Genomic DNA, 17,947 nt, shown 5'->3' on the forward strand with positions numbered 1-17,947 from the left:
AATTAACTTTTCATGAAGAAAGATGTTATGGTTACCATGACATGAAATAGGATTATATTGGGATAACAAATTTATCACAAAGAGATTAAGGATGCCCTATGAGAGTAACACACTTATGATAAGGTAATTGGATGAGTATTTATTGAGTAGCTTTTGTAATGATATGTGATTAGGGAAAGCTTAGTCACGATAATATAATTGAATGACTTCATGACTAAATGAACTTATAATTAATAGGTAAAAGTTAGAAATAATTATAAACCTTTTGAGCCCTAATTTTATATGTCCAATCGGTCACTCCACTAGCTTATTGAAACCAGAAATGAATTGCATGTAGAATAAAATGAACAAAATGGATGGAAATTATGAACTTAGAGAAATTGATCACATTCACAAATGAATGTATTTTCTCACTTGAGTATAGAAATGACTTGAGAATTAATTAAAGCGTTTCAATTATTATTTAATTAAATAATTGAAGTTTGAAAATGATTTGAAATTAATTAGTCATTGTGAATCATTGAATCTGAAAATCAAATATATTTCCTCTTAGATTCTTTTTCGGTAAAGTTGTCATGACTTTAATGGAATTAGAACTAGGTTGAGAAAATTATTTAACTGGAAAATTGATTTATCTAATTAAATTAATTAATAAATAATATTTATTTTGAAAAATAGAAAAACATGTCTTGGGTTTGATTAAATTACAAAGTGTTGGGTTAATATTCTAGGAAGCACATATAATTGAACCCAATATAGGAGAGACCCAAACACCCATCATATGTAATATTAGGGGTGATATCCCTAGTGTATTTAAATAGGGAGTGCTACCCCCTTCTAGTTAAACTAGAAGACTAGTTTTTCTATTAAATAAGTATTTTTTGTGTTCTACTGATTCAAACAGAATTCTCTTATCTCTCCCTATAAATAGATTGCACTGGTAACGCTATTTACATACTAATAATCGTTTCACATGTACTTAATTAGAACAATATTCAGTGTATAACCATCAACTCAACATCCATCATAATATGTACTACAAATGAGTTGTTGTGAGACAATCTCAATAAGTAACATATATGTAACGCCCTGACTAATTTAACTTTGTTTCTGTGAATTATATCATAAATATGTATTTTCTTCAGTGGCTATGCTTTTTGGATATGTGTTTGAGGTCTTGGGTTCAAGTCTCACTTTTGGAAATTTCTGTTATTTTTGGTCCTAGCCTTATCCCTTTTAAGTGGGCTTATATTATTTTTTCGCTAAACTCATATCAAAATGAGCCTGCTGGTTCAGGTGGTAAGGTGTCACACTCCATTATGCTCGACCGAGTTGGGTGAGAAGAAGATTATGGGTCCAGATTTGGTTTCTGAGGCAGAGGATAAGGTCAGATTGATTCGAGATTATCTTAAGGCAACTTCTGACAGACAAAAGTCTTATGTGGATCTAAAGAGAAAAGATATAGAGTTTTTTGTGGGGGATTGGGTTTTCCTTAAGGTATCTCCGTGGAGAAAGGTCCTTAGATTTGGTCATAAAGGCAAGTTAAGCCCTAAGTTTATCAGATTTTGAAACAAGTGGGGTTGGTCGCCTATCAATTAGAGTTACATTTAGAGTTGGACCGTATAAACAATGTTTTCCATGTTTCTATGTGAAGACGGTATCAATCTGAACCACTTCACATTGTGCCTGTTGAGAAGATTGAGGTAAGCATGGATTTGACTTCCGAAGAAGAATCGATACAGATTCTGGACCGAGAGGTTAAGGTCTTGAGAAAAAAGACTATTTCGTTAGTTAAGGTTCTGTGGCAGAATTATGGCACAGAGGAAGCCACATGGGAGCCAGAGGACTCGATTTGATAGTAATACCCACATCTATTTGAGTCAAGTAAATTTTGAGGCCAAAATTTCTTTTAGGGGGAGAGTTGTAGCGCCCCAAAATTTTAGTTTTTGAATTGTTAAAAAATTGTTAAAGTGAATTATTTGGTTTAGTGGTTATGTGTTGTGAGTAGTGTGTAAGAAATTCTGGGTTTGAATCATTTTTCCTTTAAAATTTGTTAATTTTTGCCCAACCCCTAACTTTGGATATTAGGTTTTTATATTATTTTTGCTCAATTGATGATAGAATGAGCTTGTTGGTTCAGTGGTAAGGTTTTAGCTTACCCTTTGATCTTGTATTTGAATCCTTGCGTGTGCAAACAGAAATAATTTGTGCTTCTCCATAAGTGTGCTGCACATGTTGTAGTAGTTGGGTGGAATTTGAATTGTAGGGCAGTTGTAGTAGTTATTTTGCTTTAGTAGTGTATCTATTTCCTTGAATCGTTAAGGTACACTTTTCAGGTCAATTGTTACATTGGGAATTGATCGTTTTGGTTTTCCAATAGGAGAAGAATGTGACACATACGACGTCCCTCCAACGATCTATGCAGCTTTTTAGGCTGTTGTTTTCTCAAGGGTAAGTGATTGATATTTGTATTATGGTCAAATCGTGGTGGACTGTCGATGTCATATAGGCGTGTGTCAGGTCGTGTGGGCCATACGGGTGTGTGGACCCAATTTTCATAACATTTAGTTTGGGCTGAATTTGAAATGTGATTTGAGATTAGTCAATTCATAGACTCCAATATATGTTATGTATGCTATATACTTATGAAATCTAATATTCTATCTCTGTTTATATGACTTTTGAAAGCATGATTTTATAATATGATGTGTTTAGCATGTATATCATGTATGTATTTGATATTAGATTAGTATTGAATAAGCATTGGGGTGGGACATTGATAAGATGAAGGAAGTGTTGACTGTTTAATAATTTGCCTTATCTGGTGGCTAAGACCACATATTTGTTCCGGTGGCATTACCAAACTTATTTGTTTCTGACAGCTTGTCTGCATTGTTCTGAAAAGTGGCATACGCTCACTTATAGGTGTGTGGAGTTGGATGGGTATTTATTACCCTAACTCATGTTTAGGGATGGACGGAGATGGTATGTAGCGGATGGGGGTAGAATTTGATTTTGTATCTGAATATGCATCTAATTTTGTTATTGAACTGCAACTCCATACGTATCTGTTAAATTATATGCATCTGATCTGTTGTGCGGGTGGAGTTATACAATGAGCTTTTAGCTCACCATTTGATTGTTTCCTCTCAGGTAATCAGCAAACCTAGGACTGGACAATGAGCGGGAACTCGGAATTGGATTCTTTCAATAAAATGGTTCAAATGAACTTTATGTTTAATTTGGACTTTTCGAACTTTTGGACTATAAATTGATTTGGACGTTACTTTTCGTTTGTGACTTGATTTGTTTTCTTCTTATTTGGATTAAGTAGTATTATATTTATGTGTGCAAAAATGGTTTGTTACAAATAAACCACAGATTTCAAAACCCTATAACTTGGCATATTTCAGCTGCAAAACAAGATAGTCACGTAAATATTTTCTTGTAATAAAGTAAGGATTCCAACTAGAATTTTCCCTAAAACTGGAAAACAATTTGTCAAAGTAGACACTATTTTACCACATGGTTCAATTTTTGGGTTCTCAAACGATCTAATGTAACTCCTTAAGATTCGGTCATAACGTTCAGGTCAAGTGTGGGGTATTACAAGGGAAGAATTTGATATTGTGCCAAATCAACATATTTATGTGTTTTATTTTGATACAAATTTGGGCATGATGTTACTAATTTTTATTATTATTACTTAATTTTTATTTAGGTGTGATGCAAGTCTAAAATATCGAGGAATGCAAATTTGGGCACAGACACAAGAATTTAGAGTACAAAGGCTTTTTAATTTTGGGATTATTTTTTATTTGTATTAATATATTTTTAGAGTTTAATTACAATTAAGTTTTATCTCTTTATTTTTTATTTAGATAAATATGTAATTTTTCCTTTATGAAGTTTATTAGGAATAGGTGTTTGTTTTTAACTAAAACAGAGAAAAAGAGAACGGGAAAGGATGGTTTTACTTAGGAAAAAAATCCGTTTAGTTTTTTTTCATTCGACATTCCACTATTTTTTTAGTGAATTAAAAGAGGAGGACAAAGCTCTAACATTAATGCGACTAGAACCCAAGACACATATGGGGCGATGAATACCCTGACCATCAGGCCAACGCACGAGGTTTTTTCACTATTTTTTAGTTCAATTTTATTTATTCGATTTCCTTTATGACATTATTTATCATGAGCAATTAAATTTCATTCTAGCTAAAGCTTGAAAAACAATACGGTGTTTGAATTGTGAAATTCAAAACTATAGTTTAAACTTTTTCATCTTGTCTTCATATTTTCTCCAATTTCGAGATAAATAGAATTGTCTCATACTGTTGGTTTTGGCATCATTTTGAGAAAAGCTCATTGTTCGATGTTTTGAGTAATACACAGTTGGTACAATAATTCGATTCATAATTGTAAATTTATTTTACCGAAATACAAATTGATATGGTTCGATTGGATGTTCAGTTCGGTGACATCATAGGATTAAGTAATCTAATTCAAATGGTTCGCACACTTGAAAGTGATCTAGTTTGTGCCTCAATTTCTGTCATCCTATTTTAACTATGAAAGATGTGATAATTCAATAGCAACAAATTAATCAAATACTCCTATTTAAAAGAATTATTGTGAAACATTTTCTAAAATTAATGAGTAATTGTATATGAGAAATAAATATACTTAAATTTCATTAGTAATAATTTCGATTAATTAGTTAGTTAATTTAACTTAACCAAATTAATTAATTGGAATTTCAATTCTTTTCATAATTGATGACGAATCAATGAAAATTTTCAATTCCATCAATTATTTTCAATTTAAACTGAAATTTGCACTCATCTAAAAATAGGTGCATTTGCTAAAAAAAAGTGTATCTCTCACTTGTATCGATTTTTTTAATTTAATAGGTATGATTTATATAAATTATGTATGAAATTTGATGGTTGAATTATTAAAAGACAAATCATATAAAAAGTATAAAAGAATATAAATCATTTGACTCTTACACCGATATAAATAAATCTTTCCTCCATTGTAATTATAATTATCTATTGTCATAAAATACTAGATTTTCTAGCTTGGTTACCCTTTAGTTTAAAGAAGTAATTATAAATAAATTAAATTTTTGTGGTAATTAAATTATGGATTAATATTAAATCATATATAAACAAAAAAATTAGAATTAAAATTCAACACAACACAAAATATCATTAAAATGAAAGAAATATATAACCATTTGGTCTCTTTGCTTAACATGAATAAAATCATGCAGTGATTATATGAACTAACTTATTTAAATATATTATGAATCCTAAATCAATCAATGTGTCAATTTTAGTTAAAACCTTTTATATACACAACTTAAAAATAAAATAGTAAGTTTTTTTCTCTAAATTGAATTATTATAAAACTTAATTACATAATTTAAAATATTAGTCATTATGGATCACAAACATGAACATGATTTTTTTCTAAATTCAACCATGACAACAAACTATAAAAATTTTTAAGTGAATTAATATATAACACAAACACAACAAATTAACAATAATTAAAATACAATAAAAATTAAAATAACATAAACACATTATAGAAATATATAAAATTATACATAAATTGAATTATTAAAAGTGATATTAATTTATAATAATAAACCTATAATAATCTTTTAAACATTTAAAGGTAATAAACATACAAAAAATATTCTTATCTTCTCTCTTTTTTTCCCTATCCTTCTTCCCTTACAATTCATCCCTAGTTGAAAAACCAAAACCAATGAGTCTGAAGATGTCCTACACGTTCTCAAAGATTGTCCTGCTGCTAAAAGAATTTGGGATAAAATCATCCCAAATAGAGCACTCTCTAGCTTCTACACTGGAACTCTTCAAGAATGGTTAACGGGGAACCTTCAGATTCTTCACCCTCTTTCTTTGGTTGGGGTTGATTGGTCGTGCCTTTTCGGGATCATCTCTTGGCAGATTTGAAAGAACTGTACCCTATTTACTTTTCAAGGTATTTGATGGAGCATCGACGAAGTCCTTAAAGTTTCCCTTAGTTAGGCAAGACAATATATCACCGCTTTCAAGTTTTTAGCTTACAAAATCCAAATATCGTTAGATAGTTCCATCATGGATCGAAGTTGGGTGTGCTTAAATACGGATGATTCAATGAGGCAGGATGAGAAATTTGCTGCAGCATGAGGGTTAGTGTGTGACCAAAATGGTAGATGGATCATTGGGTTTAGTTGATATTTGGGCAATTATACAGTGACGGAGGCTGAGCTTTGGGGCATCTTGGATGGGTTAAAGTTGATCTTAAACAGAGGATTCAAAAGGATCTTAATTCAAACAGATAGTCTCGAGGCTGCTTTTGCTATTCAGGAGGGAGCCTTTAGAATTTCAAACTCAACTCTACTTAGAAGAATTAAATAGATCCTGACAAAGGTAAAGCAACGGATGATTCAACATATTCCCCGAGAGGAGAACACTATCGCGGATAGTCTAGTCAAGAAGGTTCAAGATAGAAGGTTAGGTTTAAGATTGTTTGAGGATCCTCCTTTAAAAGTTTAGTCATTTGAGTCTGTATTTTTTATTATTATTAACAAAAAAAAAAAAAAACCAAAACAAAGAAAGTTAAGCCTGTTGACCCAACTTTCCCTCCTTCCCTTACAAAGTCACGCTAGCCTCAAACTATAGCTGATAGGAAAAATAAAAGGATAGTGTAAGATATTCAAGGCAAGATTTCTAAAGGATACCTATGTATTGTACTTTTATATATAGTAATATATGTCATTTCAACTTAATCATATGAACTTGATAGCAAAATGCAAATGTAATAAGCACTTGATAAAAATATATTATCTCTTTATTTTATTAAAATAAAATGAAAAATCTAAAAAAATTCAAGGAAACATTTCAAAATCTTTGAAAAATATGTAATTTCATTTTCATTTGATTCTAATTTATTTGAAAATCTTAAAATAATTTTTAATAATTTTTCTTTTAGTTTTACATTTGCTTTAAATCCAAAAATTTTATTTAATTTCATTTATTCCACAAATTTTAAATTAGATAATGTTATTAACAATTATCGAATTATAAATTAGTAAAATGCTAATAACAATAAAAACATCAAAATTATTATTGAACAATTAGAATGACAATTTAAAAGAAAAATAAATTTGAGAGGATTAGTATTTTAAGAAGCTTATTACTGACTCTAATTAATGGGCTTGAGTCTCATCCCTTTTGAGGTCTTTTTGACTGCATCTCTAGCGAGATTTTTTATCAAAAGATCCACCAAATTTTCAATTGACCTCACATAATTAATAGTGATCACTCTATCAGAGATTAATTGTCAGACATAGCTATGTGTTAATCCAATGTGTCTAGACTTTCCATTATATAATTGGTTATATGCCTTTGCTAGAGTAGTCTCACTATCACAACGGATAGAAATAGGTGAAATTGGCTTAGGCCATAAAGGTACATCATAAAGAAAATTTCTTAACCATTCCGCTTCTTTAGATGCAGCGGCTAATGCAATAAATTCTGCTGCCATGGTGGGATCAGTAATATGTTTTTGTTTCTTGGAAACCCAAAAAATGACTCCTCCATCAAGAATGAAGATTCATCCACTAGTAGATGCATGATCTTCTAAACTTCTAATCCAACTAGCATCTGAATACCCTTCTAAAACTGAAGGATATCCATTATAACACAATGTAGCGACCTAAAATTTTGCATGGGCGCTATTCGAGGTGATTATTGAAAATTTGAAAGCAGTTTCAATTTTTTTTAAAAAAAAAGAGGAGTCGCCACCGATCACACATTTGCTGTAGCGACCTAAAATTTTGCATGGGTGCTATTCGAGGCGATTATTGAAAATTTGAAAACAGACTCTCAATTTTTTTTTTAAAAAAAGAGTTGCCACCGATCCTTTTTCTAGGTGTGATCGGATACCTATTTAATTCTCTTTTTAAAGAAAAATTATTTTTAAAATTTCTTTACAAAGAGTTGATTTTGGGTCTACGTCAAAATCTAGAGAAAATTAAGGTTCGGGAGTCAGTTACGCACGAGGAAGGTATTAGCACCCTCGCAACGCCCAAAAATTGGTATCTCGTTAAACATGCGTTGTCTTTATTTTCAAAAATACTAGTTTAATTTAATATTTAATCGTGATCCGATTGAAACACAAGAATTTTGATAAATTACATATTATTATATTACATATATATTTTTTAAAAATGATTTGATAACTATTGAAAAATTACAAAAATAGAAATTTGATTTTTAAAATGCGAGAAAGTTTTTTTTGAATTTATCAATTTTAGAAAGGCGTCTCGTATTTAACACGAACCAATGATATTCACCAAACATAGCGATGAAATCAATGGCTTAATGTCAAATCGATTCGTTGCCTTATGTATTAAAATTATTTAGATTAAAAATTATAAATAAAATACTTTTAAAATTTTAAAAAAATAAAAATGCTTAAAAAATACCAATAATATTAAAAACGAGATGTCATCGAAATACATGGATTAAATTAAAAGTAGGTAAAAAGAAATTACCGAAAAGCCCAAAATTAAGGGCTTGATCGAACGGGTTAAACGACTTGAGCTCTTTCTTTTTCCTTTTTTTTGGGCTGCCTGCCATTGGGCTTGGGTTGTTGGATGGCTTTCTTGTCTTCTTTGGGTTGGGTGTTGGGCTGTTGTCTTTGCTTGGTCGGTACCGCCTCTTGTTTGTTAGGCTTCTTCCCTTTTTTCATTTTTCTTTTGGGCTGTGCAGATTGAGCAGGGATTGGTTGCTGGGCCATTGGAATGGGCCTGCTGGAATGGACAGGCCTGCTGGATAGGCAGTCGAGTCTGGTCAGGTCGGTTCGGTTTGGATCCAACTGATCATTTATATATTTTTTTTTCTTTTTTCTTTCTTTCTTTTTTCTTTCTTTTTTCTTATTTTTTCTTATTTTTTCCTCCTTCTTCTTTTCTTTCCCTCTTCTTCTTAAAACCCTAGCCCTAACTCGCATCGCCGCCAACGCTTCCTCTGTCCAGCAGTGCGACGGCCGACACCGATGCTCCTCTTTCTCTTCTCTTTTTTTCTTCCTTTCGCCTTCTTCCTACTCTTCTCTCCTTTTTTATTTCTTGTTTTGTCTATTTTTTTAGGGGGAGGCAACGGTGGAGGAAGAAAGGCGAGGAATGACGGTGGCCACAGCGGCGATGGGGCACGACCGTGTTTTTTTTGCTGTTTTGGCTTCATTTGCTATTTTTTTTCTCTTTTTTTATTGGTTTTTTTGCTCTTGTCCTTCTCTTCCTCTGAATTTTTGGCGAAAAAACCCTTTTATTGTTGATTTTGTTTGGTTTTGCTGGTAGTGGTTGAGGAGGGGGGCCACCACCCACGTTGGCTGCCGAAAAATTGGGGAGCAGATGTGTAAATCGTGCCTTTGTGCCAGAAGGATCAAATTGAAAAGGTTACAAAAATTTTAGGGCTAAAGTGTAATTTTAAGAAAATTTAGGGTTAAATGTAATTTTAGGAAAGTTTAGGGGTCAAAGTGTAATTTTAGAAAAGTTTAGTGGTCAAATGTAATTTTAAAAAGTTAGGGTCAAAATGTATTTTTTATTTTTTATTTTTAAAATTATTATTATTTAAAATTAATAAAATAAAAAATAAAACACTAATGGGCTAAAGCCCAATTATCCAATCCCAATGGGTCCAATGATTGGGCCCATACGAGATCAGCCCGAACCCGCAATTTGGAAAAATTTAAAACACAAAACACGAACCGGACAAAATTCAGTGATTAAAACACGAACCGGACAAAACAGGGATACAATAATGACTTAAAAGCACTGAATTTTGTTCGATTATCCAAATTTTCTTATATTTATTTTTTTGAAAAATAGAAATCGAAAATAGCTCGGCGCGTGATCTGAAGCTCAACTCACCTCTCGGATTATGAGTTGATCTTTGAAAAACAGAAATTGAAAATACCCCAGCGTGAGATCCAAGGCTCAACTCACCTCTCGGATTATCAGTTGATATTTTAAAAATAGAAATTGAAAATACCTCAGTGTATGACCTGAGGCTCAGCTCACTTCTCGGATTATGAGTTGATTTTGAAAAAAAAATTAAAAATACCTCAATGTGCGACCCGAGGCTCAACTCACCTCTCGGATTATGAGTTGATTTAAAAAAATAGAGATTGAAAAATACCTCGACGTGTGACCTAAGGCTCAACTCACCTCTCGGATTATCAGTTGATTTTTGAAAAACAGAAATTGAAAAATACCTCGGCGTGTGACTCGAGGCTCAACTCACCTCTTGGATTATGAGTTGATCTTTGAAAAAATAGAAAGTGAAAATACCTCAGCGTGCAACCCGAGGCTCAACTCACCTCTCGGATTATGAGTTGATTTTTGAAAAACATAAATTGAAAAAAAGAAATAATTTTGAGAAAATCAGAATTTCAAAAAGATTATCAGGTGAAATTCGAAAGCCTTCTTTTGCATCGATTCAATGCAGCTGCCACCAAAATCTCTTGCTCTACTAAAATACCTGTATATGTCATGTATGATGTTATTATAATATGAACGTGTTTTTCCTAGATGCTTTTATGCCTACTTGATCTTGCTATGCACCCTAGGCTGTTTGTCACGTGCCCTCCTTTTTCGTGAGGGCCTGCATTCATTGCCTCAATCCTTGAATTTTCTTTCAGGTTTTGTATTCATCCTCAAGTTTTGCGGGTAACCCACATTTTCGTATATCACCCTCCTACCCCTTATTGAACTTTGTCCTTGTTTTGAGATCGTTTTACTTATCAAATTCTCATCTGGATAATGCTCAACATTCCTTTTGTTTAGAGTATGTCATCTTACTATTTATTATTTAAATGAATCAAACATGAGCTACTAGAAAATGGCGAAGTAGGTACGAAAGAAATACCTCACATTCATACTTTATTTCAAAAGCAATAGAGAAAGAAAATTGACAAGGAATAGTTCAATAAAGAAAATGTCACAAAGAAAAGAAATGAATTTAATGACCACGAATGCTCTAGATATCCAACACATGAACTTCTCCATGTTTCTTCGTCAAGGATCTTTTCGAGCATGGCTTCCTGTGTAGAAGATTTCGAGCTTTAGAGAATTCTTCAAATATTGTAACTTCACCATTTGACTCCCCATTCAAGTCATCTTGCTCCTTAAGTCCGAATCGGTTTCATTAGGATGCCCTTTTCGGGTTTTCATCCTAATCCATTTTGTTTATCAAGATGCCCTTTTCGAGTTTTCATTTTTTTAAGCATAATATTTCTTCATAGCATCTGAATTTACTACATTAGGTAATTCTTTCCCATCCATCTCAGTGAGAATCAAAGCCCCTCCCGAGAAGGCCTTTTTTACAACATACGGCCCTTCCCAATTTGGTGACCATTTTCCTCAAAAGTCTTTTTATATTGCGAGGATTTTTCTTAGTATGAGCTCCCCTTCGCAGAATTCTCTTAGCCGCACATTTTTGTCGTGGGTCGTGATCATTCTCTTCTTGTACATTTGGCCATGACAAATTGCCTTCAAGCATTTCCCTTCGATAAGGTTTAGCTGATTATATCAAGCTCGAACCTATTCTGATTCTTCTAGTTTTGACTCCATCAAGATTCGTAGGGATGGGATCTCCACTTCGATGGACAGAACAGCTTCCATCCTGTAGACCAAGAAGAAAGGATTTGCTCCTGTAGATGTCTCTACAGAGGTGCGGTATGGGTATAAAGCGAACGGTAGCTTCTCGTACCAATCTTTATATGTCTCAGTCATCTTTCAAATAATCCTCTTAATGTTTTTGTTAGCCGCTTCTACTGCTCCGTTCATTTTTGGGCCATAGGGTGAGGAATTATGATTCTTTATCTGAAATTTCCCACACATTTATTTCATCATCTTGTTGTTCAAATTCAAAGCATTATCTAAAATGATTCTCTCAAGCAAACTATATCGACATATGATCTCTTTTTTTAGGAACCTGCAGACTACAGTCTTCATCATATTAGCAAACGAAGAGTCTTCTACAAATTTTGTGAAGTAATCTATAACCACAAAGATGAATCGGTGTCCATTAGAAGCCTTCAGGGAAATGCCCCACATAGAAAAAGCCACGAAGAAGTCATAACATGAAGGGGCGAAGGAGCTCAATGAATTTTATTGCTGTAAATTTGACACTTGGGACACTTTCGTGCGTAACTAATGCAATCCCTCTCCAGTGTCAGCCAATAGTAACCAAGTCTCATAATTTTCCTAGCCATAGTGAAACCATTGGCATGCGTTCCACAAATTCCTTCACGGACATCTTTAAGTATTCTTCTGGCTTCAACAGCGTCCACGCATCTCAGGAGCATTTGATCTTTTCCTCTTTTGTATAGAATATCCCCATAAAAAACAAATACAATCGCCATTCTCCTGATTGTTCTTTTGTCATTCTCATTTGCTTGCTGGGGATACCTTTGATTCTTGATATACTCCAAGATATCATGGAACCATGGTTGTCCATTTGACTCCTTCTCAATGCTAAAACAATCTGCGGGGACCTCATATATGTTCATTTGGAGAGGCATTATTTTAGTTTCTCTGTTTGCTTTGAACATTAAAGCCAACGTGGCCAGTGCGTCAGCCAATTGGTTTTCTTCTCATGGGAGTAGTTAAAGTCACTTCTTTGAATTCATTGACCAATTCCGCAATGAGATCGCGATATTTGACTAATTTTGAATCCCTCACTTCCCAATCTCCACGGATTTGATAAATCACTAATGCTGAGTCCCCATACACCTCTAAAATTTTGATTTTCCTTTCGATAGCTGAACAAAGCCCCATGATGCAAGCTTCATATTCCGCTATATTATTGGTACAGAAGAAATTCAATCTGGCAGTGAGCGGATAATGGTTCCCTTCTGGTGACACTAAGACTGCTCCTATCACGTGCCCTAATGCGTTCGATGCACCATCAAAACTCATCTTCCATGATTGAACTTTTGATGATTCACCTTCCTTTTTAGAAATGCCCATCAAGTCTTCATCCGGGAAATCGAATCTCAATGGTTCATATTCTTCCATTGCTCGACTTGCCAAGAAGTCAACTATCGTGCTTCCCTTTATGGACTTTTGGCTCACATACGTTATGTCATACTCAGAAAATAGGATTTGCCATCGTGCCATTCTCTCTGAGAGCGTAGGTGATTCCATCATGTACTTTATTGGGTCTAACTTTGAAATTAACCATGTCGTATGATACAACATGTATTGTCTGAGCCTCCGAACTATCTAAACCAATGCGTAATAGAATTTTTCAATTGACGGGTACTTTGCCTCATACTCTGTGAACTTTTTGCTGAGGTAGTAAATCGCCTTTTCTCTTTTCCCTGACTCATCATATTGCCCCAGTATGCAACCCATTGAGTTTTTAAACATGGTCAGATACAATATTAAAGGTTTCCAGGGGTCGGTGGTACTAGCACCGGTGGATTAGAAAAATAATATTTTATCTTGTCGAAGGCCAATTGGCACTCCTCATTCCATTCTCCCGGATTATGTTTTTGAAGGAGTCAAAAAATTGGATCGCACCGGTTGGTAAGTTGAGCAATGGATCGAGCGATGTAATTCAACCTTCCTAAAAATCCTCTGACTTCTTTTTGTGTGCGCGGAGGTAGAAGTTCTTGTATGGCTTTTATCTTATCTGGATCAGCCTCAATACCTCTCTCGCTGACAATGAAACCTAGTACTTTTCCCGAGGTAGCCCCAAACGTACACTTGGCTGGGTTAAGCTTCAGCTAGAACTGTTTTAATCTTTCGAACAGCTTCTTGAGGTTCCCAACATGCTCTTTTTCTTTCCAGGATTTGGCAATCATATCATTGACATAAACTTCTATTTCTTTGTGCATCATGTCATGGAACAACATCACCATGGCTCTCTAATATGTTGCCCCAGCATTCTTCAATCCGAACGGCATCACTTTATAACAGAACGTTCTCCACATTGTTACGAATGTGGTTTTCTCCATATCTTCGGGAGCCATCTTTATCTGATTTTAACCCGAGAAAAAATCCATGAAATAAAATAATGAATGTTTTGCCCTATTATCCACAAATGTATCGATGTGTGGCAAAGGAAAATTATCCTTAGGGTTTGCTCGATTCAGATCGCGATAATCCATGCACATTCGTACCTTGCTATCTTTCTTCGATACTAAGACTATGTTAGCTACCCATTCTAGAAATTTAGAGACTTGTAGGAAGCCAGCATCAAATTGTTTCTTGACCTCTTCTTTTATCTTTAACAACATGTCAGGTTTCATTCTTCTTAGCTTCTCTTCAATGGGTTTGCATTCTGGTTTCAGTGGGAGCCTATGGACCACTACATCCTCGTTCAACCCTGGCATGTCCTGATACAACCATGCAAATACATCTTTGTACTCACGGAGCAAGGCGATCAAATTCTGTTTGCTACTCTCTGAAATGGAAGTCTCAATCTTCACTTCTTCCTTCTTTTCTTCATTTCCCAAGTTTACTATCTCAACAGATTCTTGATGAGGTAGAATCTGTTTCTCTTCTTGTTCTACCATTCTCAGTAAGTCAGGAGACGAGACACAATCTTCAACATTTTCCTTGGCTTCGAATTCTCCTAAACAAATAGCTTTCTTGAAAATCTATTTCAGGACTTCTAACGAGATTGTTCATGCCATTGATATCTGAGCACCTGAAAGGTGAGTGGAAAAGAAAACTATAGAGGAGCATCAAAGTATTTGAATCAACAAACACAATGTTATGGAATGATATGAGATACATGTAGGGAAAGGCTGTGAGAAGAGGGAATAGTTACAAAGCTAATGGAAATGAAAAGACCATGACAAAATGCATATTCATTAATGTTAATTGAAATGATAAAGAGTAAACATAAGCTCTTACAAAAGGAATTCCACTATTTAGGGACACAAAAAAATGGAGAATTATCATTGGGCATTACTCTAGAGAGAACTTAGAAACTACAAGAAGGTTCATAGCAATCCAATTGTTTAAAACATATCCTAGAGGGCAAGGGCATATCATTCAAACATCCTCAATTGCATCACTCTCGTTGTCAACAACATTTATGCTGATGTTCTGAAGACCCTTCTCAATCGAAAACAAAACGCTTCGTGGATTGTCTTGCCCTGGCTACATCATTCTCGCAGATGTAAATGTTTCTAACAAAGGAGGATACGTCATTGGCTCTCATTCTAATTCCTGACCTGAGGCTCTTGCGATTCTCCTTTCTTGATTTTTTAGCAATTGTTTTCTTCTCTGGCGTATATCTGGCTCGAACCCCAAACCGCATCGAACCTTGTGGTGCACTGGTTTCAATGCTCTAGCTATCCCTTGCTGACATTTCTGAAACCTTTCTTCGCTCGATCTCATTTTCCCATAGTCAGCTTATTTCCCATCTTGGTGTTCCTTGATAACTTGGGTGTAGGAATCTTATTCCCTTCAGCAATAAATGTGGCATTTATAAATTCAAAGGAATTAAAGGAACATTCTACGGTATCCTTACTTACTTCGATGTGTGGGACATCAGCAGTGATAGATGTGAAAAGGTCTTCCTCACCAGCAACAGTAATCAAGAGATTATCCATGATAAACTGCACTTTTTAATGGATAGATGAAGGAACTGACCCAGCAGAATGAATCTTAGGTCTCCCTAAAAGGCAATTGTATGAAGGCGTGATGTTCATGACTTGGAATTTGATATCATATACACATGGGCCCACATCTAGAGGAATTTGGATCTTTCCCATAACCTCTTGTCGTGTACTATCAAATGCCCTTACTGAGGAGTGACAAGGCCTTAGATAAGACATATCAATTGGCATCTTGAAAATTGTGGCCAAAGGCATGACATTGAGTGCATACCCGTTGTCAATAAGCACATTCGGTAATATGTAACCCTTGCAACTGGTTGTGATGTGTAATGCTTTTACAGAGCCTCTACCATTCGGCGGTATTTTTTCATGACTAAAAGAGATGAAATTATCCGTATTCAGATTATTTACCCACCAATCAAGCTTTTCTACAGATACATCACTTGCTACATAAGCTTGATTTAACACTTTTAGCAAGGCATTCCAGATAATACTGATATTCTTGCCGGCTGCTTGTTTAATTACTCCACGATGCTATATTCACTGTGCTTAATGAACTTCAAGAATTTGTGTGCTTCCTCCTCATTCACAGGTCTTTTAACTTCTTGCTCAGATGGCATTTCAACATCGACCTCAACCTCATGCATTGGTGCCTTTCCATTTGGTTCGAGTCAGCAGTTTTCTTCTTTGGTTCAACCATCTCGAGGGAATAACACCTCCCACTACGGGTAAAGTGTCCTACTCTGCTAACGCATCCAGTCATAGCCTTTGACTTTTCAACTTCGGGTACAACAATATTGACATCATATTTCCATGGTATCGCCTTATTGTCCTTGTAAGGGAAAGGAGATGGCACTTCAATCATCACCTTTGTGTTAACTTCCTCTTTCTTTGCCTCTTAATAAATCGCCAAAGGCCGATCGATGCTATAAGGGATAGCTAATGGTTGAATATCAGAGATGCATATTTCCCCTTCATCAGCCTCTTTCATTCTATCAAAGATCTTGACCTCCTTGTTATATCCATCTTGTCCTGAAGTAATTTTCTAAACTTCTCACAAGATTGGATGTCATGCCCTTCGATGCTATGGAAGTCACAGAAACTTTGACCTTTTGTACTTTCTTCTTTGAAAATTCTGTTGAATGGACTGAACAAACCCTTCTCAACCATCACCTCACATACCTTCCGCAAAGGCGTCCTTACTTCGACAACACAGATTTTGGCTCGCCATTCATCTTCATTTGTCACCGCATTCACATTCCCATAAGTATGGTTAGGAAGAGGATTTCCAGCCACATTTCTAACACCATCAAATCGTAGAATGCCAACACCGATGAAACCTTGAACCCTCTTTTTAAAGGCCAGGCAATTTTCTGTAGAATGCCCCTGATTTCTAGCGTGATACATGCAACTACCCTTAGAATCATACCATTTCGGGTATTGGGGCTTTAAGGGTGCCATATAATATGGGGATATTAATCGCTTCTCTAATAGTTTCGGGTATAATTCTCCGTATGACACGGGAATTTGGGTGAACTGAGGCTTTTCAGAATTGGGTTTCATTAGTCTTTGTTCATTTTGGGTTGGCTTTGTATAGGCATAGTGTTTGGTGGGAACATGGTGAATGGTCTTTGGTTATTCATGGCATAGACGGGGTAAGGAGGAGGTGCTGGACAGTAAGGACCTTGGGGAGAAAAGTAGAAGTTTGAAGGCATGCGATAACGAGGTAATGGTTGGGCTGGGTACGGATTAGAGGTATAGTGGCTCTCAGTTCCAACCATATGGGTTTCTACCTCCTTTTTCTTTACAGTTACTGCCCTTTTTGAACTCTTAGGGCCTTCCATCCTCCCACTCTTGATGGTGTTTTCTATAAGCGCCCCAGATATTACAATTTCTGCGAAGTCTTTCGTGACACTTCCTACCAATTTATCGTAAAATGGCGCTTTCAGAGTGTTGATGAAGAGGATTGTTATCTCTGTTTTAGTTAATGGGGGTTCCACTTGAGCCGAGATATCCCTCCATCTTTATGCATATTGTTTGAAAGTCTCCGTCAGCTTCTTTTCCATCATCTGTAAAGTTAGTTTATCAGGTACCATATTTTATACATGCTTGTATTGCTCACAAAACGCTGATGCCAAGTCCTTCCATGACCGGATCCTTTCTCTACTAAGCTGATTATACCATTGAAGAGCTGATTTGACCAAACTGTCTTGGAAGTAGTGTATCAACAATTCATCTTCATTCACGTAACCCGTCATCTTCCGACAAAACATGACAAGATGCTCATTTAG

General features: G+C 35.0%; 2 protein-coding genes across 2 annotated transcripts; one reads left to right on the forward strand and one right to left on the reverse strand.

Annotated features, from left to right (window-relative positions):
* Nucleotides 1–1,278: 1,278 nt before the first annotated feature.
* Nucleotides 1,279–1,856, forward strand: LOC128034782 (uncharacterized). The gene is made up of 2 exons (XM_052623623.1): nt 1,279–1,541; nt 1,655–1,856. Exons 1-2 carry the CDS (start codon nt 1,279–1,281, stop codon nt 1,854–1,856), a joined length of 465 nt encoding a protein of 154 aa, XP_052479583.1.
* A 10,798-nt stretch (nt 1,857–12,654) lies between these two features.
* Nucleotides 12,655–13,227, reverse strand: LOC128034783 (uncharacterized). The gene has a single exon (XM_052623624.1). It carries the CDS (start codon nt 13,225–13,227, stop codon nt 12,655–12,657), a length of 573 nt encoding a protein of 190 aa, XP_052479584.1.
* Between the last annotated feature and the right edge of the window lie 4,720 nt (nt 13,228–17,947).

The sequence above is a fragment of the Gossypium raimondii genome, chromosome 11, assembly GCF_025698545.1.
Source record: "Gossypium raimondii isolate GPD5lz chromosome 11, ASM2569854v1, whole genome shotgun sequence".
Classification (NCBI taxonomy): domain Eukaryota; kingdom Viridiplantae; phylum Streptophyta; class Magnoliopsida; order Malvales; family Malvaceae; genus Gossypium; species Gossypium raimondii.